The sequence below is a fragment of the Colossoma macropomum genome, unplaced genomic scaffold (assembly GCF_904425465.1).
Source record: "Colossoma macropomum unplaced genomic scaffold, Colossoma_macropomum, whole genome shotgun sequence".
NCBI lineage: Eukaryota > Metazoa > Chordata > Actinopteri > Characiformes > Serrasalmidae > Colossoma > Colossoma macropomum.
The window spans coordinates 20,409,166-20,433,815 of NW_023494809.1; the positions used below are offsets into that span (position 1 = coordinate 20,409,166).

At 37.1% G+C, this 24,650-nt stretch overlaps 1 protein-coding gene across 1 annotated transcript; it reads left to right on the forward strand.

Moving 5' to 3' along the window:
* Window positions 1-73: 73 nt before the first annotated feature.
* On the forward strand, window positions 74-14,309 carry sec22c (SEC22 homolog C, vesicle trafficking protein). The gene is made up of 7 exons (XM_036558323.1): window positions 74-247; window positions 1,060-1,271; window positions 2,118-2,281; window positions 3,171-3,350; window positions 4,190-4,308; window positions 4,394-4,459; window positions 5,936-14,309. Exons 2-7 carry the CDS (start codon window positions 1,090-1,092, stop codon window positions 6,134-6,136), a joined length of 912 nt encoding a protein of 303 aa, XP_036414216.1. The 5' UTR covers window positions 74-247; window positions 1,060-1,089; the 3' UTR covers window positions 6,137-14,309.
* Window positions 14,310-24,650: the final 10,341 nt, after the last annotated feature.

Genomic DNA, 24,650 nt, shown 5'->3' on the forward strand with positions numbered 1-24,650 from the left:
CAATTATAGTTTCTCGGGACTTTAGGGGGCCTTTATTTTGAAATTGGTAACACATTCTCTCCCCCATGGCGGAATTTCACTCCGTTGTTCGTGTTTATGTGATGGCGTTGCACAATTATAACCATGAATACCGGGATTAAATGATATGTTTCGGTTGTTAAGATACTGGAACTAGCCGATACAACAGAATACAGTGTCTAACTTTTATTAGTATTATATAAAAAGAGTTAAATCCAGAAAGAATGAGGTAAGGGCTGGTTATATCCGTGCACCTGCTAGCTGGTGCTAATTACTCCTCAACACTGAGTAAAAGAGGCATGATTTATTATTTTCTCTGCATAATTATACAAATAAGAAATCAGTGCAACAATAACAGCATGGCAGGGCACAGTAGTAAGTTATTAGGAATACGGAAAGATCATCTATGAACTAGCTGTCAATACTGGTTATCACTAACTTGAAATTCTAGTTAACCTAAAGAGTCTCTGCACATATAAGCGAAGTGGACTCGCTTTAATATGTAGCTTTACAAACTCGCTTGCAGTGCTTATAAGGAAGCTTAAGTGATAGTGTCTTGAAGTTGATTCAGGTAGCAACATAATACAGCGTATGTGTCAGATGTCTCCTGTATGTCTCCTGTATTATACACTGGTTTGTGGAACCTGCTGATAGTCATTTAAAGGAAATAATCTTGAATATACCGAGAAGTAAGTTAATTATCACTTCTCAAAAGGCGTTTGAGTGTTTTTTTTCTCATCTCTGGTCTCTTTAAAATGTAAACTAATTCTGTTCGCTGTTCTGTTGCCAGCTGGCTTGCTTTTGCAATGCATCATGGGAATTGTAGTGTTTAGCACACCTACTTAGAGAATTGAAATACATACAATTACATACAGTTACCATTTGAAATACATAACTTTTAAACTTGAAATGGAAATGGAAGTCATAAATTTGAATGCTAATGCTTGGACAAAAAATCAATATCCTATTTAAATATCAATATGTTAATACACAGCACTGTTCTCTGCTCACAGGGAGCCTCTTCTTGCTCTTCTTTTTCAGGATGAATCTTCCTAAAGGCCTGTGTGCAGCATGGCACTGATCCTGTTTGCCTTTGTGGTTCGGGTCAGGGATGGACTCCCTCTCTCTGCGTCCACTGACTTCCAGCACAACAGGGAGCTCCAGGAGAGGAAGCAGCAGCTGAAAGTCATTTCTAAGTCCCTGAACTTGCTCCCTGAGAGAGGGACCATCAAGGGCCATGAGCTCCATATCTAGTGAGTCTTCATTGTAAATAGCCAATTAGCAGTCAGGATTGACTGACACCACAGCGATTCTAAATGGTTGTGTGATGTATGTGCATAGTGCATGCTGGGTATTGTAGTGAGAGAACAGACTGTTACTTGCTCTATACACAGTATAAAGTCTCACTCTCAAATTTGGGGGGCATCAGAATGGAATTAGGATCCAGTTTGGGCTTCTAATGCATTGTAAATGTTGATTAAGATGAGCAGCAGAACCTGTTGGGATGATCAGGGTAATAGCTGTTTAGAGGTTGACAATATGGCAAAATATCATATCACAGTATTTCAGGATTTTTTTTTATGATGCACAATATGTCACGATATTTTTTCTGACATCTGATCAAGTCGGAACAGACAATGTAAGCCTACATTTTAAAAATACCATCAAAAACAAAGTTGTTTGTATTCCACATTTCACACATTATGCTGCACCAAATCCAATTAGTGCTCAGAAAAGCATATTGTGATATAATTGATCACAATAATGATGAACAATAATCACAACTATTGTCATATTGCCCCGCTCTAGCTGGTTCAAATGCATATCAGCACAAGAATATATTCTTCCACTTTTTACTTAAAGTCTTTAAAGATGTTCAAATCCACATATTGCATACTTAAAAATTTGTTAAAAATGTTGAAAATTAATGTAATTAATCCATGTTTTGTGGTTGCAGTAATAAGGAAAAACAGGTTCCAAATGTCCTGTCAAGTCTAGCTTTGTTTACCTCCAGTGGAGGGGTCAAAACTGAGCCAGAAAACGGCCCACTCGTCCTGTGAGGTCATTTGTTTACTAAACGCTCTCTCTGTATGTTGTAGCTTCCTCTCGTCGGAGGGTGTGGCCTACTTGATGGTGTGTGCGTGTAGCCTCCCTGCTGCTGTGGCCTTCTGCTTCCTGGAAGACCTCCGCTGGGAGTTCACTGCAAGCTTCGACAACTCAGCGGTCGCCCTGGCAACCCGGCCATACCCATTCCTAGAGTTCGGTGAGTGTACGAAGGGATGTGCTTATGGTATTAGATGAACTGTACACGATAAAAGGATGGCAGATACTAGGACTGCTCGATAAGGACAAAATACTAGTATTGTTTATGCTGTTATATATTACGATGACAATATACCTTGCAATGTAGTAAAAACGCAATATTGAATCAATAATAAGACTTGGCTAAAAATTTACTCAATTTTCCATTTACTTCAGATGTATTTGATCAGCCAAGACATGTTTAGTGTCCAAATCTTACTTCTTTAGTTTTGCATTGGAGCTACAAGGCTAACATTGCTAACAAAGACTATAAGTCAATAGTCACCAAAAACCTTGTGATAAATACATCCACAAAAACTTTTGTCAACCTGCTCAGTCCACATCCAGAGCTTCATTAAGCTTCATTCAGTGCAGACTTGCCAATGTGGTTTAGACACAGTATGACTTACTGTGAACTACAAAAATGAACAAAACGTCAATGTGTAGCTGAACACTGTGGTCAGTCACTTTAGACAACAGCTGTTGTGCTGAATTCCAGCCCCTTTACAGAATTCCTTGCACATATATATTTCAAAGTTTCAAGATTAATAGTTTTTCTAGATTGCAAGATCAACCTTGATGAAAACCAGGATGTGGTTTGAGCGGGCTCAAAGAATTTTTCAGGAGGTACAGATTTGGGTGACTATTGACTTCTAGTGTTCGTTTGCTACATTAGCCTCATAGATCTAGCACAAATAAGCTAGAAGAAAAATTTGGACACCAAATTTAAAACACCATTGCTTTGAAATAATTTCATTTGTTGGTTTACATGAATACCTTGACTCATCTGGAACTGTGATTGTTCAATCCAGATTTGTGTAAAGGTTGTAATGTCCTTTTCTCTACATCAGACAGTGTCATTCAAAAACTGCAGCAGCACTACAACCAGAGTGGGGGCCCTTCTCTTGGTGTGACCTTGGCTGAGGTGCAGGAGGAGCTGAGGGCCAGCCCTCCCCAGATCCTCACCATGGAAGATGTGCAGCTCAGTAATGGAGCAGCAAATGGCCACATTGAGCAGCCAGCTCCATCAGGTTTGGATTTTTTTATTTGTACAATTTTCCCTTATCTCAAGCGCAGGTGATCAATCAAGACCAAGATTTGGTGTCTGAAGTTTCTTCTTGAGTACTTTGCATAGTATAAAGCAGTAGTAGCCATCCTCTTGAAGCTCTTGAAGAAACCTTGAGGAATCGAGGAGAGGGCAGCTTATCCAGACAATAAACAGCTGAAATGTTGTATGAAAGCATCACTTGGTTAACAAATACATTTTTTGAACCAGAACTTAAAATTCATTTTGGACAGCTGATTATTTTATTATACCATTATTTTATATGTATTTTTAATTACATTATTGTTGTTGCTATGCAGTTCAACTGGCGATTACCGGCAATATCATTTTATAATATTATTTGAAATAGATTTTATTCATCACTTTACGTAATGATTGGCTGGTTCCGGTCAGTTTCTCACAGATTTTGTCAAGCTCAGTCAGTTTCGGACTCAAAACTTGATAATTGTAGTTCGGGTCTGGTCAGGTGTTGACAAACAGACTCAAAACCTTATAACGTGGTGCAGGTCCTGTCAAGTTTTGGGTTAGGGTCGGGCTGGGACAGAAAGTTTTTGAATTTATTCGGGATCAGACCAAAATTTCAGGCCCAATTAAAGCTCTAACTAATTGGGGGCGGTAATCTTACATTACTTGTTCAATTACCTCAAATGTCCAGTGAAAGACTAGAAGAAAACTCTGGACACTAAACATGTCTTGGCTGATCAAATGCAATTGGGGTAAGTGGAAAATTGTGTAAATAAGATTTTTGTTTGAAACCATGGCCGAATTCAGGTTTTAACTGTGACCAAACTGTTCGTTTTGAAGGTCAGAATCAGAGACTGGAGCCAGTCTCAGCACCTGGCATCCTCTCGCTGGTGCTCAACATTATGTGCGCTGCCCTCAATCTCATTCGAGGTGTCCATCTAATTGAATACACCTTCCAGGTAACGTCCAACTTCATGTGAAATTAATGTGAACTCTAAGTCTGTTAAACTTTTGATATGATTGATGTTATTTTATTTTTCACAGGATGATTATGAAGGAATATGGAATGTTGTGGCATTTCTTTTGGCGTTTGTATGTTGTGTTTGCCAGGTAAGTTATTTCATATTTGCCACATGTCCTTAAATCATACATATTACATATCACCAATCATCTGTTGTATACACTGAGTGTCCTGTTTATAATCTACCTTGTGGCTACATTCATTGATGCACTTTTAAGGTCTACAGTGACTGTCTGTAGCCTGCTGTCGCTGTACAATTTGTCTTCAACCCTCCAGGGTCCATCAGTGGAAAGGGACTACCACAAGAGAACAGCTCACCAAATATTATTTGAATGGTGTATCACTCACAGCAATGACACATTGCCACACACATTTGCATGCCACTGCCGTGTCAGTATTACTGCAGTGTTGAGAATGATCCCCTACCCAAATAATACCTGGTTGGTGGTAGTTCCATTCCCTTGCTGAACAGGGCAGAGCAGCCCAGCTTTGGCCAGGCCATCCATCGTACAGGGGTGGCGGTGGGAAATATATTGGGTTACACTTTGCACGTTTCCATTATGTCCCACAGTATCTTGACATAAGGATAAAGCCAATTGCTCACAGCAGTGGAGATGTTCCCCTGCCTAATCCAACATTACAATAACAAAACTGTTCACATCAAAGAGAATGCAGGCTTTACAAAAATCCAGGCAACACTGCTGTAAAGTATGCACCTGCTCACAACAAGCTCAACTCCAGTGAACCCCACTAAAGCCCACATAACAGTTAGAATCACAGATCTGAGATCTAAGTTACACAACGAAAGTTGAGGAAAAACATCTGCACAAGCAGCGTCAAGCATCTTAAGCCAAAGCGTAATGACTGTGCTTTTCATGGGCCTAGTGAACATTAGAAGGGTTTATGGACCATTTATATCTTACCTTTGATGCCTGGAAATATACATACATGACGTAGCCGATTTAAAGCTTATAATTTTAAAAGGTCAGCATTTGTAATTAACAATTTGTAATTAACATCTGTAGTCAACAATATGTGTGGATCATTTTACCAAACCTGTCTAAAGTCAGAGTTCAAAACCCCCTTTGGACTTGGACTTTAGACTAAAATCCTTTTGCTTTGAGTGACCCTATGGGACAAGGATGCAGTGACAAAAAAAAAAATGTTGTATGTATGTGTGTGTTTGTATATATGTGTGCATTATATGTATTCATATGAGTATGTGTGTGTGTATATATATATATATATATATATATATATATATATATATATATATATACACACACACACACACATATATATGTATGTATATACATTATATGTATACATATGTGTAAATATACTCACACACACTCTCTGGGGCTACAGTTTGAAGTAATTCGGTGGAATTTTATAATTAAACTATGTAAAGAATTATATACTTTAAGATGTATATTCTTCTGACACCTCCTTGGCAGGCGTTGCTGCGCTGTAGTGTTTTTCAACTTTTGAGATTTTGCCCTGCAGAGGATGTTTGCATCTCTTAACAGGTGCCAACCCTGATTCTTGTTCTTTCTTTGTCACAGTGTCACCTTTACTTATTCCACTCCTCACTGAAGAAGCTCAAGTCCTTCACGCTCCTGACCATTATCATTCTATGCAACACCTTTCTGTTTGGCCTGAGGAATGTCTGGCAGCTGGCCTTCCACATGTCTGTGGCCTGCCTCTCCACGCTGCTCTGCCTCAACCGCAAGCTTCTGGACAGGAGCTCCGACTGCGGAGTGTGAGTTTACACACATAGAGCTTCTTCTGGAGCTGCTTTTGAACGCTCACAAGGTAGGACACGTGACTGTGTCTTATCTTGGTTTACCAAGAGCTAGTCTCAATGGAGGGAGATATAATGAACAGAGTACAGAGGGGACAGGAACAGTGAGTCACCAGAAAAGAATACAGCAGAATAGTGTATTCATGTCAATTTTAAACAGGAAACTACCTTCAAAGACTGACAACAGGACAATGGAATGGTGTCTGAATGTTTTAAAAAATGCTGGTTACAGCATCTGATGTTTTTTCATTTTCACTGAAGTGTAGGGCTGTCTATGGATTTTATTGGTCATCCACTGATTAATCTGACAGTTAATCAAGTAATCAGAGTTTAAAACAGGCCAAACTGGATAAATGAGCTTAAATGAACAATAACAAATCATGCAAAGATTCCACATTCATTTATTTGTAAAAAGAAACTAAAAAGCCTTAAAAATAGCACTACATGGCAAAACATGAACATAGATAGTCCAGATTTCCATCTGTTTCTTTCTATAATGGAGACCAAAAGGAGAATTTAAAATATGCCAATTAACCCCTGGTCATTGATCATATTTTAATCCACGATTTTTTTTAATTGAGTAAAAATGAGTAATCATGACAGCGCTGCTTTAGTGTCATACATTATTTGAATATTTCATCATTTCACAGTTAATGACTACCATGCACACATGGGTAGCCTAATGAAAGCTTTTGATTTAAAATGCCTTTTTCATGAATCATTAGCATTTTTAGTGCATATTTTGAATGTAATAGGGAAAAGAAATTAATAAGGGATGTAACCTAATAAGCACACTGCAAGGGGATCGACTTAGTTGATCTAAGTCACAGCTCCACTGTTCAAAAGTTTGGAACCACTTCTCGTTACCAGTTTTGTGATTTCATTCAGTGATAACTTTTATAGTGCACATTACTGTAAACTAGATACCAGAAGGTATTCTTTAGGAAACAATAATAAGCTTTTAAATGATAACTGATATTCTGTAATTATCTATTTTCTTGATAAATTATCTGCCTCCAGATTTAATCACCACTCAAATACGAAGCAGTCTGGATGCTAATTTTTTCTCCATTCTGGACACAAAAAATTGTAATTTTTAACAGCTCCCTACAAATGATTTGAAACCTGTGAGGTGCTGAGTACTAGGATCATGTTAAAATCACATGTAAACTGTAACTAAATTGGACTATGAATATGATGAAAAACACTATGAATGTGATCCCAAACTTTTGAATGGTGAGTCTAAACTTATGAAAGGTAATGTAATTGCAAAATATAAGCATGCGAATGTCCCTTTAAAGGGGAATTCCACTCATTTTTTAGAATTTCTACATGGCTCAGTGGTCGGGATGTAAACAGTGTCATTCAGAGTGGTTTGATGTGAGATGGTTCATTGTAGAGAAACTTACCGACTCACATTTCTTTACAGTGGTGATGATGGGAACCACAGTGTCTACAATATAAATATTCATTTTGTTTGCAATCCAAACCCAACACGTGTTTTTATATGTAATGCTAATAGTGGTAAATCTGAAAAAATAAGCTTTCTTTTGGGGATGATTTTGCTTTGCATATATCTGTCAATCATTATTAGCTTTTGAAATACCTAAAATACCAAAATTAAATCTCAAAACTATGGTAAAACAATGTCTCATCGAGCACCCGGCAGGGTATTCATGACCCTTTCATATTTTAAACGTCTGTGAGCTAGATTTTACAGGCATAAACGCTTCAGACATCTGGTTCCTATCACCACCACTGACTCAGTGAGTTTCTCTAGAACAGAGCTTTTCGCATCAAACCACTGTGAATGACTTTGCCTAGAAGTTTTTAAAAATTGGTGGAATTCCCCTTTAACTGAATAAAGAACTGAGAAACTGAGAAAGCTACTGACTCTTGCATTAAGTTTGCATAAATCTCACTGGTGAACATTTAAGTAGGTATAAAACTGACTAATTTTTTGCATAATTCTAAAGTCCGATTTTGTTCAAGAAGCAGCTGATGGCTTGTAAATTATTAAAGTATACCTCTCTGAATATCATATGACATACATATTCCCAGCGACATGCAATATAGGACCTAGTTTACAGATAGTCTAAAATAGCTTTTTTTGCACTAATTTATTGTTTACAAAAAAGTTGCATTTTTGTAAGTTTGTGTGAGAATTTGCTTAGAAGCTAAATTAGTAGCTGACAGTATTAGAGCTGTTTTAAATGAGCAACAGTGTCTGGTTTGCTTAGCAGCAAAATCGAGTGGATTGTTTATTCCAGTCTTAATTTTCTACCATCCACTGAAGTTTAATAACCTTTGAGGATATTGGGTAACACTTTATTATAACAGGCACCAAATAAACAGCAGCTTATTAATCATCTAATAGTTGGTAAATGACTGATTAGCTACATATCGTCACTGTCCATAGAAAAACATGTGTCTGTATAATGTAAAGAGATTTTATTCCAAGTGGTTTTAGGTCACTTCTCTTGGTGCATTTATCATGAAATTTACAGAGTACAGAGGACAGCTGCCATGTTCAATTGATGTAAGTGTAAAAATGGCAATTGTTGCATTAATAAATGATCCTATTTAAATTAACAGTTTACTTAGTGACATAACAGTCAAGAATTATTTTGGACTGTTGGAATCTAATCATTTTCATTTATTATAGTTTGTCAATAATGATTTTTGTTATTTGACACTCATAACACAAAAAGATATAACTTGAAATATTAGCCGTTTGACAAAAATGGATATTGTTGCATTAATAAGACATACTTCTTGAATATTAATTTTTTACTTAGTGACATAATATTCAAGAATTAATAGAAAAAAATGAACCAACTCAAAAATTATATAACTTGAAATATTAACCATTTAGTTTTAGTTGCATAAAAACATTTCTTAACAATTATGAATGAATTGTCTATGTCCTGTTTTAAATGATTAAGTAGTTATTTACTTGCTACTTTGCTAATTTTTCCTTTACGCGTAGTTAATCATTATTAAATGGTTAATATAATTGTATGCAAAAGTTTGAACAACAAATTACACATTTAGTTAATTTTGTAAATGAAAATATGTTAACACACCCTCTACAGAGGGCACACTTAAATATGACATTTTTCTGCAGATTTTAGTTTACAATTTGTAGGAATTTGCTGAGTGTAACATAAAAACTAAAGCATAAAATCTAAAATGTGTACAAAGTTTTGCACAGGCCACATTTTATGCTTTACTTTTTTCCAGTATGATAAATTCAGCAAATAAACAGTGATAATGTAACTTACTTTCACTTAGAAAACAAAACCAGGGCTGCCCAAACTTTGAATTGGGACCCTATTATAACGTTGCGACTTAAAAATGTATCATATTAATTATTTCACTTATATAACATAAATACATCTAATACGTTTGTGAAAAGCATTTACAATGATTTAATTATTTATATGTCACTAAGTAAACAGTTAAAAATCCAAATCCTTATTAATGGACAAGTAACAATTATATAATAATTAACTATCAATAACAAACTATTAGATAATGATTACGTTTCTAATATAGAGGCCTGTTATTATAAAATGTTACCAGATATTGTTGTAATGAAGAATGAATAAGTCTTTACACTGAATGGACGATTTGTAGTAATGAAGGTTATTTTAAGCACTTCCGAAATTTTATCATAATTTATTTTTTAAGGCCCGTAAGACTACAGTTCATACATGTGTAATTCATTTTATCTTGCTTTTCTCTTTTTACATTCACAAATGGGTCATGTGAGATGTTTTGTTTAATCATACTGTACATGTTGTAGTAACAGTTAGCATGTAATGCTACGTGCTTCAATATTTAATATAGCATGTGGTGCTATATGTAGTAAAGTGATTGGCAATGCCTTATTATACAGTATGATTCGCATATTCAAAAATGAGTTGAAGATCATTCTAAAGCTTGTCAATATGGCGATCCAAGTATAGTAAAACCCAAATCCCTAAGGGCTCAGTTTCCATTGAAAGACTTTTGAAAAGCTTTTTAATGAGATTCCTTTTAAAATTGAAATACTGGTGAAACTACTCCTGCCATGAATCGTGACTCTTGTGCTCTAATTAGCGGCAAAATGATTTCAATTTGACTTCAACAAAGAGAAGCTGATTTTTTGAACTTTGCGAATGCATATTTGCTCACTATTCAAGTTTGTAATTCTTAATTACTGTGTATGTTGGGATAATAAAACATATTTTTATAATCATTTTTAATGTTTAGATATAGTGTAGAGTGTGGAACTAATTAAGGTTGAGTTGCACTAATGTACTGGAGGAAAATGTCCAATCAAAACGTTTTAAACAAGTTTTATGTTGAACATATCTGAAACCACTCTTGTTGTAGTAGGTGATCACTTTTTAACTTAATTTTGATGAATGAAGGTTTGTCTGTCAAAAAAAGCTAAGAATTACAGTACTGTGCAAAAGTCAGAGACCAGCGTTTCATTCAAAAGCTGGTTGAACAGAAAAATACACAGAAGCATCAACAACTAAACTTAATATCAAATGTTTCAGTATTTAGTGTGTCCACTCTTTTCCTTTTTTGCAGCTTCTATTCTTTTTCTTGCTTTCAGCTTTTCAAAGAAAACTACAGGGGTATTTTTCTACACCTCCTAAGTTTAGTCCTAGGCTGTGTTCAGACTGCAGGCAATTCGGATTTGTTTCTCAAATGAGATCTTTTGAAGCGGCTGTCCATGCTATTATTTGCAATTGATCAGATCAGATTTGTTTGTTCAGACATCACCAACCGATCTGCATGGGCTGCTGTGGTAATGACGTAGGTTTCAGTAACCACGTTAGCTATGCTGGTGACGCGGATTTCAAACGTGGATGAAGAAGAGATGGAGGTGCATCATCTCGCCCACCAAACTCTTCAAAATTCTCTGGTATAGGCATGAATCTTTGGCGCTCTTCTTGAATCCCAGCGCTTCCTTCACTCTAGATTTGACATCACGTTGTTTGTCAAATTGCAAGTGACGCAAAAGACTCTTTGAAATCCGATTTGAGCGTCCAGAGTGTCCAGACTGAGATAAATCTGTAAAAATCTGATTGAAATCTCATATGCCAAAAAATCAGATTTGGGCTGGCAGTCTGAACAAGGCCTTAGAAGTTGGCTGCTTCATGCTATCAAAATAATCCTAATAACATTTAGACACATCAATCCATAAAAGCTTAGATGTCTAGTTTCAGTGTTGAGGTGTAAATGTTCCTCTTTTTTTATATATTCTTTTCTCAGTAAGGGCTTCTTGAGAGCTACATGTCCTTTCAGACCCACAGCATTAAAGAAATAGCAAAAAAATGAACTTTCTATATTTTCCACCTGCCCCAAATGCAGTTGATCAGCAAAGATGTTTTTGACGTGTAAATTTTGCTTCTTTAGCACTGGAGCTATAAGATGAATCAATATGGAGCAAATTAATTAGCCAAATGAAAACTCAGGTAACACACCACTACTCATCTCACTCTGTCTGGACTCAAGTGATGCTCGTTGTCATGGTAACGTCTACACTAAGTAGTACTGTACAAATGCGTGAAAGTCTGGATCTAATGACTTGTAATGTGCATGTAAACTGAGATTTTTATTGTTTAATTGTTTATTTAAGTAGAGTGAGCATATAAGCACCTCAGTCTTAATCTACAATCGGAACGAATTCAGTCAGATTGGCAACAATCTTCGCATGTAAACACAGCCATTGAAAGTCAACAGTCACCCCAAGCAGTTCCACATATACATCCTGAACCCACTTGAGCCGCATCCATGGTCTTAATTAAGGTCACCCAGACAAGCTGATGTGGTTTAGAACAAAGTATAAACTCTAAACTTAAAAAATGTAAAAAAAAAAAAATTTTAGAAAATAAATTATGGTGTAGCTAAAAGAAGAGGAAGCCATTGCTTTCCTGAGCATGATGAGATGACGAAAGATGGGGCAAACAACAAAGATGCTCTGTAGGGTAACGTAGGTAGAAAAAGTAAGGAAGTGTACTCAGAAAATCAGTACAGTGTCTGATTTATGAGTTTGTGGACCACATTTTCTGCACCCATGAGCCTCAACCTTGAATGTACACAAGGAGAAACACATCTGTTGGATGCTGGACCCACCAGTGACTCCGTGGACCCACCTGTGAGACTTCAGACAACAGGAGCCTTGTGGTGTGTTTGGGGCAAGTGACAGGTGATGCTGTGTCTCTGCTCCTCACTTGTGTAGAATTACTGTAATTCAAATTGCAACATCTCATACAGTGAGCAAGCTTTAGGTTATACTGTGCTAATGCTGCATACCTGTGTAGTGACATTTTACAACACACCCCTGCGCTCCAGCCTCCCAAAGTTTGAAGGCAGAATTGTACCTGAAATCAAGACGTTATGCAGGTGATAATATAGTTCTTTAAATGTGTAAATAAGGCCTGTCCATGTCATTTTACTAAACCATTTAAACATATTTGAAAACGGTTTGGGTGACTATTGACGTCCAGTGTTTGTTAGCCTTACAGCTCAGTTCTAAACTAAAGAAGCAACATTTGAACGCCAAACATGATCTTTGCTGATCGACTGTATTTGGGGAAAATCATGAAAATTTGATTTTTCTCAAACTATTTCTAAGTAGTCCTCTCACAGTGAAAGAATTTACACCTGTTTTCAGATCTGAAGCAAAAGAGGAGCTTGTTTTTCTCCTCTCTCTCAAATATGAAAGCTTTAAGTGCTGTTTATCTGATGGGGACAAATCCCATTTTCTTTGCATCATTTCATTTTTTTTAAACACCAGTTTTTAAAGCTTCTGTTTTTTTTGCTCGCAAAACTGCATTATGAAACTATACAAGTGGATTATCTTATATCTAATCTCCTCAGAAATATCTCTGAAAAATGTATAACTTGTACTTAGTGGCTGTTTTGACTGGAAATTAAATTACTGAAGGGTGGTCTCTGACTTTTGTACATTACTGTACTTGGGTACCACACATTATCACTGTCAGAGCAAAATCTTGTGTTTCCAAAATGGTAACTTTACAGCCGAAGGAAAAACATTCTTAACTTATAAAGATATTTAGTCCATGGCAATTTGGAATTTGGACCATTTATATTGGTCCAGTCGACATGCAATCTTTACACGCAAAGGGCAGCTGGCGTTTTCAGATTATGTAAAATGGAAAAAAAACAAAAATGGAGATCCAAGTTTTGTTGTGACAGTGAGTATTTACTTGTTGGTGTAATCTGGTATATTCTGAGGCCATTAACAAGAATCTGCAGAAACCAAATAATAATTTTAACGTGATCTTTCAAAAAATCCGTCCAGTGTGCTTCAGCCAAGCTTATACTAGAAGATTATAGCGTGAGTTTAGCTTTATAGAGGTGAATTTCTCTCTGAGACAGAGGTTTTTTCATTGGTTCTAACTGGGCTGTTCAAGGAATCACAGTATTATGCAGGGTAAACCACAGAGGCTCATTAATATACAGTTTGAATGTTTTATTGCGGAGCACAAATTAGGCCTTTAAATCTTGGCGTCCTCTCCATGTTGACTCTGAAACAGACACTGAGCCAAAACAGGCTCATTTGTTCCTGCAGTAACACACGCAGCCTCTATTTCATAAGTGCTCCACAGTTCGACTCTGAATAGTCTGATCCACTGAACTGCCTGGTAAAACCTGCTGTACAGCCAAAATTCATCCAGAGAACACTGACGAGGTTTTGCTGTCAGTTCACATTTATGATCAAGCGCACACTGCTCTGCTGTTCATTCAACGTCATAAATGCTTGAATGGATAATCTTTTAATATTTTTTAATTCTGCTCTAAAGCAAGCAAATGTTTAACCAGCAAACTTGCTGAAGTGTTGTCCGATTTTCCGGTTTGTATGTGTGGGTGTCAGTATGATTTGTATGTGAGGGTGTTTTCTAATAGAAATGTGGTCATTAGATGAGTTCATAAACTATGCTGACCAAATGAATGATGTTTGTGACCGCTGCCATAACTGTAATGAAATGTCGAATTTTGCTATGAAATACAAATAGGGTCTTTACAGTGGCTTCATACATGAGGATATGTTTATGTGGTATCAACTGTTATTTTATCATGATTTGTGAATTAAATGATCAAAAGGAAAAGCTGGTCACTGTTTTACTTTAGACAAACTTGCTGACTGTCTGTTTTACTTTCAGACAAGCTTGCTGACTGTCTGTTCAATTCATTAAAAATAAGTTGCCTAATACACATATAAAGGCATATATTATCACAGAGATATACAGTCACATGCAAAAGTTTGTGTGCACCGGTCAAGTTCCATGTTTTGTTGATTTTCTAAGTGATCCTCTACAGAAAACACATTTCTCTGCACATTTTAATGAACATATATATATATATATATATATATAGTCCAGTATGTTAAACTCAGCAAATGAAGAGAAGCGGCACTAAAATTTGCACAGAAAAATCAACAGAACACTTCATTTGACTTGGCGTGTCCAAACTTTTTCATGCGACTGTGCATTTAAATAAAATAAATTGACTTCATTTCAAGATACGAGTAATATAAACATCCTTAATTTACTTTTTTATGACTAATTCTACTAGTTCTACTGCTAATGGACCTTGCTAGTTGACCTCTTTCAATGGTCAGCTGGGGTTACAGATACAAGATTTTTCTCCAAACATGAGGAAAAACAGTCAGGTAAGTGCACTCACGCTGTACTTGAATGGTGCTGCATATGCATAAATACATATGCATAGTTATTCAAGACTCATTGTGCCAAATAGTCAATTGCCTCTCACTTTCAATGGAGGACTTCATTTGATTCATGTTTTTTAAATAGGTGACTGTTTTTTCATTTGAGAAATTAAAACGCCAATTTTGGCCCATTAAGAGCAAACAGTGACTTTTACTAATAGAAAGTACTGGAAATCTGAGAAAAAAATGGGCCAATGGGTCATCGAGTCTGCCATCAAAATACATGATCGTTCCGCCCTTTATTGTTTCATCCTGTTTTTAATTAAGATTTCTGATCATAATTCACTAAACATTAGTTGTAAATGTCACTGATTGATCCTGATTTTTTATGACAGCTTTTTTCTGGAAAAAGAAACAGCATTTAAATTGCTGCTATATGTCATTCTAAGCAAAAATCACCTGAAGGGGAATTCCACTCATTTTTCAAATTTTTGTATAATTCAATCATTAAAATGTATATGTAAATGCAAGTCATTCAGAGTGGTTTGATGTGAAATGGTGGATTCTAGAGAAACTTACCAACACAGATTTATTTTCGCTTGAAAGGAACCAGGGGTCACTACAACACACATCAAGCCATTTTATTTGCTATTCAAAACCACCAGTGAATTTACTGTGTCTGAGTTTTATATGTAATGTTGACTATGGTAAAATAGTGGTAAATCTGAAAAGTTTTCTTTGGGGACTGTTTTGCGCCCTTCATGTACCTCTCCACCATTAATGGGTTTAAAAAAAAACATTTAGGCCAAACCCTTCTCAAAACTACCATCAATGTCTCGTTCATGTTCTAGAGTTTCTCTAGAACATTGAGTTTCACATCAAACCACTCTGAATGACTTTTTTACATCTTAAACATTTAATTACACAGAATATTTTTAAAATTGATTTTTTTTAGTTTTCAGAGCTGTGGTTGACTTTTCTGTTTTTTATTCCATTCCCAATGATTTCACTGTGTTCTTTCCTGACAGTGCTATTATGCAGTGTGGTTCTCAAGCAGTTGTAGTTCATCCTTCTGACCACTAGGAGTCTCTCTGAGCCCATATTTTATTGTAGAATTGAATGCAGAGTTGAGAAGGTCCTAATATGAAGTTGGTTTGAGTAATTGATGCCACAGCGAGGCTTCGGGTGCCCTCCAGTTTGTCGCAATTACTCGTATCATGGTGCTAATTTATTCCTTTTGCATTTTTCAGAGCCAAGTTTTTCCAAAGTCGATTTAAAAACTTAACATAAAACTTTTCACACAGAACTAGGAATGTAGGTACTTCAGGTTGAAGCAGTTGACCCCTCGCTTTTGTTTAATGAAGCATTTTAATGAGTCACTTGGTCTCCTTGGTATAGGATATTGCTGACCCTGATTTGAATAGGTCAGTAATCACCGGAGATTCAGACCCAGAGACGTGCTTCTGCATTTAGCTTCATTTACTGTACATTTCTGACTGAGAGAGAACCTGTGCTATTGTAAGCTGCCCTCCAAAATCGCTTAGGAGCCAGAAAAAAAGTAGTACATTCAAAGAGGAATTCCACCATTTTTTTCAATTCCTGCATAATTAAATGATTTAGATGTAAACAAAGTAATTCAGTGTGGTTTGATGTGAAATACGCTGTTCTAGAGACAGTGTGAGACATTGCACTTTGGCCCACCAAGCCAAAACATTCCAGTACCCTTGCTTTAGAGGCTACTGCAGGTATAGTGATGGTCAAATTTTTCATTGTGGCCACATCATTATTCTTACAATGATCACATCATGAGAAATCCTATATTTTGATTAAATTGTCATTTTTAGAAACTTTTCAATGTGCAAAAGTCAATCTACAGTATAAAGCATTAAGCAAGAATATCTGTGTTGTATTTCTGATTACCACAAACAATAATTTCAACTTAGAAAAGAAACAAAAAACACATATAATAGAAGGAAGTGGGTAGTTGCTAAATTTCTGAAATAAGCGAAATGAAATAAGTGGACATGTAACATGAATTCAAAAAATCCCTTTTACCTCAAAGTTTACATGCTCTCTAAAACCTGAGTGATGCCTGTCGGCGTAGCTGCCCTGAGCAGATGAAGCTGTGTGATTAAAACCATGTCCACAAGTAGGCCCCTGGAGTAATCCAAATGGAGGTCAGTGGGGGTCTCTTGCTGAGTAATGCCCGAGGTTTTGAACAGACAGGAGCTTTTCTTGCTGTGCCCACAGGGTGCACCATGAGGGGTGATGTGTTCCTGCTAGTCCAATTGACTTTTGCTCAAGTCCAACAGCTCAAGAAGTTAAAAGTGGACAAAAGTTTACATACCAGGTGCTGGTCTGCTTCATCTCAGGGAGTTAAATGTGAGGAGAGGATCTCACAGGTCCTGATCTTGCTCTTTGCTGGATTGACTCTGCAGCCTTACACCTTTACTCACAGAGTAAGAGGATTGTCCAGTGTCTGCAGGGGTCATGCTGACCGACACGACTGCTGTTAAGTGTCAACATAGGCTTTAGACTAGCGCAGAAACTCGCAGCTCTGCTTTCAGAGACTTGTGTTTAAGCAAAATTAAGCAATCATCACAAACCAGTTTCCATAAGACAGTTAGAAGTATCAGTATTATGACAGTGATATAACGTTGTTGTATATTCATTTCATGTCTTAACAATAATGATTCCTTACATATAAAGTTGTTGTTCTATGGTTTTGTTCCAAAGAATTCTTTCTGCTGTGTTTACTTTTAAGTCAAAAGATGAACATGAGGTAGTTTTTATGTTTAGATAATGAGAAACGCTCATCAACAAGCCACAGTCATAACAGAAAATAGACAAACAGACTGGATCCGCATTGGTAAAGGAGTAAGACAAAGCTGCCTACTGTCACTGTACTTGTTCATCCTGTATGCTGAACATATATTGAGTGACATGGGACTGGAGGAAGATGTTCAATGATTCAGGATTGGTGGAAGAAACATCAGTAAACTTTGATTTGCAGATGACGCAACACCCATAGTGGAAATTCAAGAAGAACAGAAGGTCCTAATAAAGAAGGTTAAAGAAGTGAGTGAAGAGATGGGACTTCAGCTCAATATAGCAGTCCATATATTGTGGTTGGAATAGTGTAGTGGGTAACACCCAAAGTGCAAAATGTAGGGGATCCTGAGTGGTCCACGACCCTCTAATTAACCTCTTGGACCTTCTGAATGTCTCAATCAAAATTCTGGGGGGCCCTGAGAATAAAATTATTATGATGTTATGCTGTCCATTAGGAGAAAAATAGACCCTCAAATACAAGCTCAGAGAAAGCTCATTGTTTAGCTGCTTCACCCTTAAAATGGCGAGTATTTCACATACTGGTAACATCTTTGCCCTCCATGCCATGCTGGGGTTCGATTCCCTGCTTGGGCAAGCGCCCTATGTTTTACCAACTTGGGCAACACTCCTAACACTACCTTTGCCTACCTCTGTAAAACGTGTTCAAATTGTAAGTTGCTCCGGATAAGAGCGTCTGCCAAAGGCCAGTAAGAAGAGAACAAAGGTTATGACAACAGGAAAGACTGCTAATTTTACCGTTGATGGTGAAGATGTAGGAGTGGTGGATGGCTTTTTCCTGCTTCATAAATACAGACCTTATGTTCAGGTTGTTAGCGGTAACGTTGGCTCTCTGACTTTCTTCTGCATTTCAGACAACCCACCCTCATGTATCTCCCCCAAGTGACTGTAGTTTTTAAAAGTTCCTCCCACCTTCATACATCATCAAAAGGGTTTTTTTTGCTAGTCTTTAAACCAGAAAAACAGACTCTCTGAACTACTGTAGCAGGCGAGTAGGCTTGCATACAACAAATACATTTTTTTCATTTTTTCCTCTGTGGCATCACTCCAAAGAACATTTTTTGGCACGTTTATTAAGAGTGCAGGACAGTTGTAGCCATTGGGGTTTGTCTTTTTAGGCTGGTTTTGAGGTTAAAAGTAGAAACTGACTATGATGAGAAAGCAGGCTTTTTTGAAGATTCCTGGTAAACAGCAGTTAGAACCATTGCAGAGCAATTGGGCATCGCAAAATGAACAGTATGAGATAGAAACTACTAGCAGGTAAGCGATTTGGGACGATCAGATCATTCAAGATGGCCCACAGCAATTGATGGCGGAAAAATCATTACAGCTATGAGGAAGAAGGAACCACAAAATAACAGGCCCAGAAATTGCAGACAATCTGCAGACTGTACGACTGAAATCACCATTGACCGTTCACCGAAGAGCAGGATGTAAACGCTTCATCAGCACCAAGAACAGAAAGACCAGACTTGAACTGGCAACGAGGAGAAACGATGAGCCTGATCAGCTGTAAAAGAGGTTTTCTGGACAGATGAAGTTAAGATAAAGTTTTAGCAAGTGATGGAAAGGGAAAAGTGTAGCGAAAGAGAAGGGCTGCAAATCGCTTCTGTCGGAACAAGTTTTTGTCAGTTTTTGACATAATGTAAAAATGCCTGTTGTCCTTTACATTGTGTGTAAATTTCATGATGAATGGACCAAAAGAAATGGCCCCAAATTACAAAAGTTAGCATTTTGGAGATACAAGTTTTTGGCCCCCTGCCAGAAAAAAACCATCGACTTAACCCAAAAAAAGTGCTTTCAATTTGTTCGCAAGGCTATTCAGCTGATTACAGTTACAGCCAGTAACTGTCTACAAAGTGCACCTATAATGTAAGTGTTTCAGATAATACAGCCAATGAGTGAATGTACAGGGTGATTCAAAAAGATTCATCTGATTTCAAAATAATTAATTTCACTTGTAAATCATTACAGAACAATGCAGTAAATTGTAAATAGTTTAAGTGAGCATAAAGTTTATTATGTTATTTTACAAGTGCTCAATATGAACCTCCTCCAGCTGTACAGACAACATCGACACCATAGTCAAATTCACCCCATACTCGATTGAGCGTGTTGGTGTCACTGTACTCACGGTTCTTTCAATGCGATTTCAGAGATCATCCAGTGTTGTGGAACCAACGTCGAACGCTCTGTGCTGTTGGAGGTTCACTGCAGACAAAAATTATGTTGCACAGGCATGATGGATTCACTCTTATTGACATGGAGAATGCAAAGTACTTTCTGCTCAGGGGTCACCATCTCCTCGCAGACCAAAGGGAGCCATCTTCCGGTGACAGTCAGAAACTCTATGACCCCCTTTTTCAATTGGTATGTGATTGGTTCCTAGGCGCCTCACAGTTGTAGAAATGCGGCGCTTTGAATTCAGATTAATCTTTTTGAATCACTGTGTATTATAATTCACAACTGGTTGTATGAAGTACGGTATATATTGGGGATGGTATCATAATTATTTTGGTATCGGCAGGCATTGGTTAAAATAAAAGTATTGACGTTATTTTTGGCTGATTTTTGATGACATATTCATTGTACTCTGAATAAGCAGGATGTTTAGGTGATACTGGGTTACTGTGCTAAAATACCTGCACTGAAATAATTTCCTGCTAGATGTACGTGTGTAGCCTGACTAAGGGCTTTTTCTGCGCCTCACGTCAACAATCTGATTGGTTGGTGCTCAGCTCATTTGCATAAAGTTTGTCCAGCAAGATGTGTAAGGTGTGCATCAGTGGATGATGTGTCGGTCATATGTGTTTGGGTGGCACAGTGGGTAGCGTAAGGTGTAAATGTGTTTGTGAATGTATATGACTGTGTATCTGCCCTGTGATGGACTGTCCAGGGTGCTTCCTGCCCAATGAACGCAGGGATAGGCTCCAGCACCCTCTGTGACCCAGAAGGATAAGTGGCTTAGATTATATCTATGTTATTTATTTTGGTTGCTTTCTTTTTTATTGTCATTTATTTTAATTATTTTATCATTACTATTATTGTTTTACTATTATTTTCTACTTTGTCTTTTGTTCTTACCCTACTCTATAGTTTTGTTTATGTACATTTTATTACTTTTTTGCAGATTTGTTTAATAGTTTTAGTTGGTTGTCCTGATTTGCCTTATTTTTATGTTTCCTAATTTTTATTTTATGTACTGTTTAAATAATAAACTTGGTCATATTTTATTTACTTCACTATACTTGTACTGTCACAAATGTATATTTACTCTTTTCAATCCCTCTTTTTTGTATAACGCTCGGCTACGTTATACATAAAGGTTGAGTTTATGTACAGATTGTGCCTTAAAATTGGCTCAACATGCCATATGTAAGTTATTTTCACTTAGAAAATTAACAAAACATATAATTTGACCGGGGATGCCCAAACCTTTGCATACGACTGTATCTATCTGTAAGCTAGGCATCTCTAATGTTTGGTATGCTGTGTGTGTTTTGAATAGTGCTGTTTGTGACTATAAAGGCCTGATTGTAATGCAGCAGGCCTACGACTAAATGAAATGCATTAATTGCAGCCTTTGGCGATCAACTAATAATTACTTGTGCAGCTCTAAGTCACCGACTGGCTTTTGTTAACAAAAGCTGTTTCTTCTAAAAGCACAATTTCCCTTCTGCCTCTGCTTCAGGTTTATCACACTAAAATTAGTGTGGAAACTGTAAGCAGGCAGTTCCAGTTCCATTCATTTTATACTTTAAGTTTTAATTCTGCTGGATTTGGCATAGAAAGAGAAAAGAGAGTATTATAAAGCCTATTGTGTTTCAAATAATGTTTATACGCCTCTGGGTTTAATTATCATACTTTTCACTAATTCCTTTTTGTAGCTGAGGGGGGTTTGCCTTCACATATTGGTTTTTCACCAAGTCAGTTCACTAAGCACCAGGCCTACTGGACTAAAATCCAGTGTAGCAGAGCATGAGTCGAGGACTAATCTATCAAATGTCAATTTAGATTTGACACTAGTTGCTCAGACTGTAATTTATTAGCACAATGGTCACATGGGCTGCTTTTGATTTATTTTTTTCTTATTTTTCTTAACGCTTAAAAACTTAGCTAGAGCTAAGAATCACTCATGCATCTAATATCCTTACAGTCTCTAAATGGAGTTACCAGTTTATTAAATCCACCGACCTTGTAGCTATACTTATTGGCCATTTTGGCTATTTAGCTGGTAATCTCTTGAAGGCCCTTCCAGACTGATGTTGGGTCATTAGCAGCAATGTGGCTTTTCAACTTTTCTGAATATTTCTTCTTTGCTGCTTTAACCCCTTTCTCCAGCTTGTATTTGGCCTCCTTATAGAGAATTCTGTCCCCACTCCTGAATGCTGCCTCTTTCCTCTAAAGCTGTGAGTTCAGCAGAAAACCATTGCTTATTGTTGCTGTATTTCACCCATGCCATAGTTGAAATGCAGCTGTCCTCACAGAAACTGATATATGACGTCACGCTGTCTGTATATTGGTCTGGGCTCCCTGTCGCCTCTTCAGAAACAGTCCAGTTTGTGGATTCAAAGCAGCCTTATAGCTTTTCAGTGTCTATACTGGTCCACCTCTTCACTGTAGTGACAACAGGCCTATTGGGTTTGAGTTTCTGCCTGTATGTGGGATTGAGGTGAACGAGACTTTGGTCAGAGTGATCAAGTGTGCATGTAACAGCGCGATTTTTAATAGTGGTGTAACAGTAATCTAAAATGTTTCCTTCTCTTGTGGCACACATGCTTGGTATGTAACATTTGTCAAGGTGCATCATTGGAGTACCCCAAACACACTGTTGTAAGAAACAGCTACATTTTAGTTTAGTTATGTTAGCGATGTTTAGTTTAGTTACAGGAGTAATGGAGTGTGAAGTTAAACCTGGCAGAGATGACTGTGAGCAATCAGAAGGCTTTGGCTTCTTATGCACTTAAGGCTATTATCTGTTTAGTTCATGATTGTGCATGTTTCATTCAGTTAATACCTTTTAGCATCTGTTCATGACTTAACTGGATCTGCTTGCAATTCATGTTGTATATATACAAACATACATACATACATACATCATCTAAACTGCTTATCCTTCTGGGTCACGGTGGGGTGCTGGAGCCTATCCCAGCTGTCATTGGGCGGAAGGCAGGAAACAAATATACAAACAGTTTTAACATTATTAATTGGATGGTTCTAGTTCTGAAATCTGATTAGCTAAACCACTTGATCAATTAAAATACTTGATATACACATATACAGTACTGTGCAAAAGTCAGAGCCCACCTTATATTTATTTACTTTTCAGGTAAAATGGCCAAGTTATTTTTTCAGCATCAGAAAACAGAAAACATAGAACCCTCAACAACTAAATGTAGTATCACATTTGTTCAGTATTTAATGTGTTCACTCTTTGCTTTATCACAGTTTCCATTCTTTTCAGGAGGCTTGCTTTCAGTTTTTTAAAGAAATCTGCAGGAATATTTCTCCACACCTTCAAAGTTCAGTCTTAGAAGTTGGTTACATTTTCTGCTTCTCATCATCCAAGTAACCCAAACACATTCAATGATGTTGAGGTCTGGACTTACTCTATGTTCTGGGAACACCAACATTTTATTTGATTTTGTTTCCATTTCTCAGTAAGCTTCTTGACAGCTACACATCCTTTCAGACCCATAGTGCTGAGTAGTCTTCTCAGTGGAAGGATGGACAGAAACACCAGATCCGAAGCAAGAGTGGAGCTTTATTTTGTCCTCTCCCTCAAAACGCTTTCTGTTTATCTGATTTACCTGGGCAGTTTTGGTGGTCTACCAGGCCTTTCACAGTGGTTAGGAGTCCCATTTTCTCTGTATCTTTTTATCATTTTTTGAACTTCTGTTTTTTTTTCCCACTTATTTTCCTCTGACTTTCCCCTTCTTCATGAAAGTGGATTATCTTATATCTAATCTCCTCAGAAATATCTCCGGAAAAATGAATAACTTGTATTTAATGGGTGTTTTGGCTGGAAATTTAATAAATGAAGGGTCTGACTTTTGCTTAGCACTGTACATTAATTAGATTTAAGAAGATATAAGATCTGTGGTGTATTGCTTTATTAAATAACTGCTAATGAAATAGCTGCTTATTGCTAAATTAAATAGCTACTCAAAAAATGTTATTTTATACTTTTATGCTTGCCTCAGCACAGACACCCATTGTTCTAACACATGCGCTTGCACAGGCCTTCATATGCACAGAAACAACAAAAGAAAATGAATTTTTCATGGCAGCAGGAGTGAACGCAGGTCTCTGTCATGGGTATTTTGTCACAGGATCCATCCATGTAATGTGTTTGAATTGGAGGCACTTGACATGCGGCTCTCGGACGGACCATGTGTGTCCAGTATTTGAATGGAAACGCCGACCACTACAGTTGTAATATGATTGTATTTTCATGTAAAATGAAGGCAATTATAGTCCTTTTTTCTCAAAAGTGAAACACAGACATTCTCAATTAATGCAATACAAATGAAAAGCTGCTGCATTTGTTATTATAATAGCCAGAAATGTAACATGAGTATATTGAATGTATCTATTATTTGCATTTATACTGTTTTAACACTGTTATCCTAAGCTGAGCTTTTGTTCTCTATGCAAGAAAACACTGGAGAGGCCTGCTGTTCTGGCTCAAAGCCGGTGACCTTTCTAGGGTTACTGACCTTTACCCAGCTCATGCCATATATAACTTAAACCTCCATATAAAGGAACTAGCCCAGGGCTACATACATCATTTAGATCATGATTCATAGAAGACATTTGCAAACAGCCTAAGTCAAAGGTGCATCAGATGGAATTCATGAGTACTTGCAGATGTACTTAGATGGTCTGTGTTGTTCACAGCAGCCACTTGGGATGACAGTATTGTTTTAAA

Coding starts and splice junctions, on each gene's coding strand:
- sec22c (XM_036558323.1), top strand. CDS start 1,090: ATGGCACTGATCCTGTTTGCCTTTGTGGTTCGGGTCAGGGATGGACTC. Junction 3,351..4,189: donor TGAGCAGCCAGCTCCATCAG/GTTTGGATTTTT, acceptor TTCGTTTTGAAG/GTCAGAATCAGAGACTGGAG. Junction 4,309..4,393: donor TAATTGAATACACCTTCCAG/GTAACGTCCAAC, acceptor TATTTTTCACAG/GATGATTATGAAGGAATATG.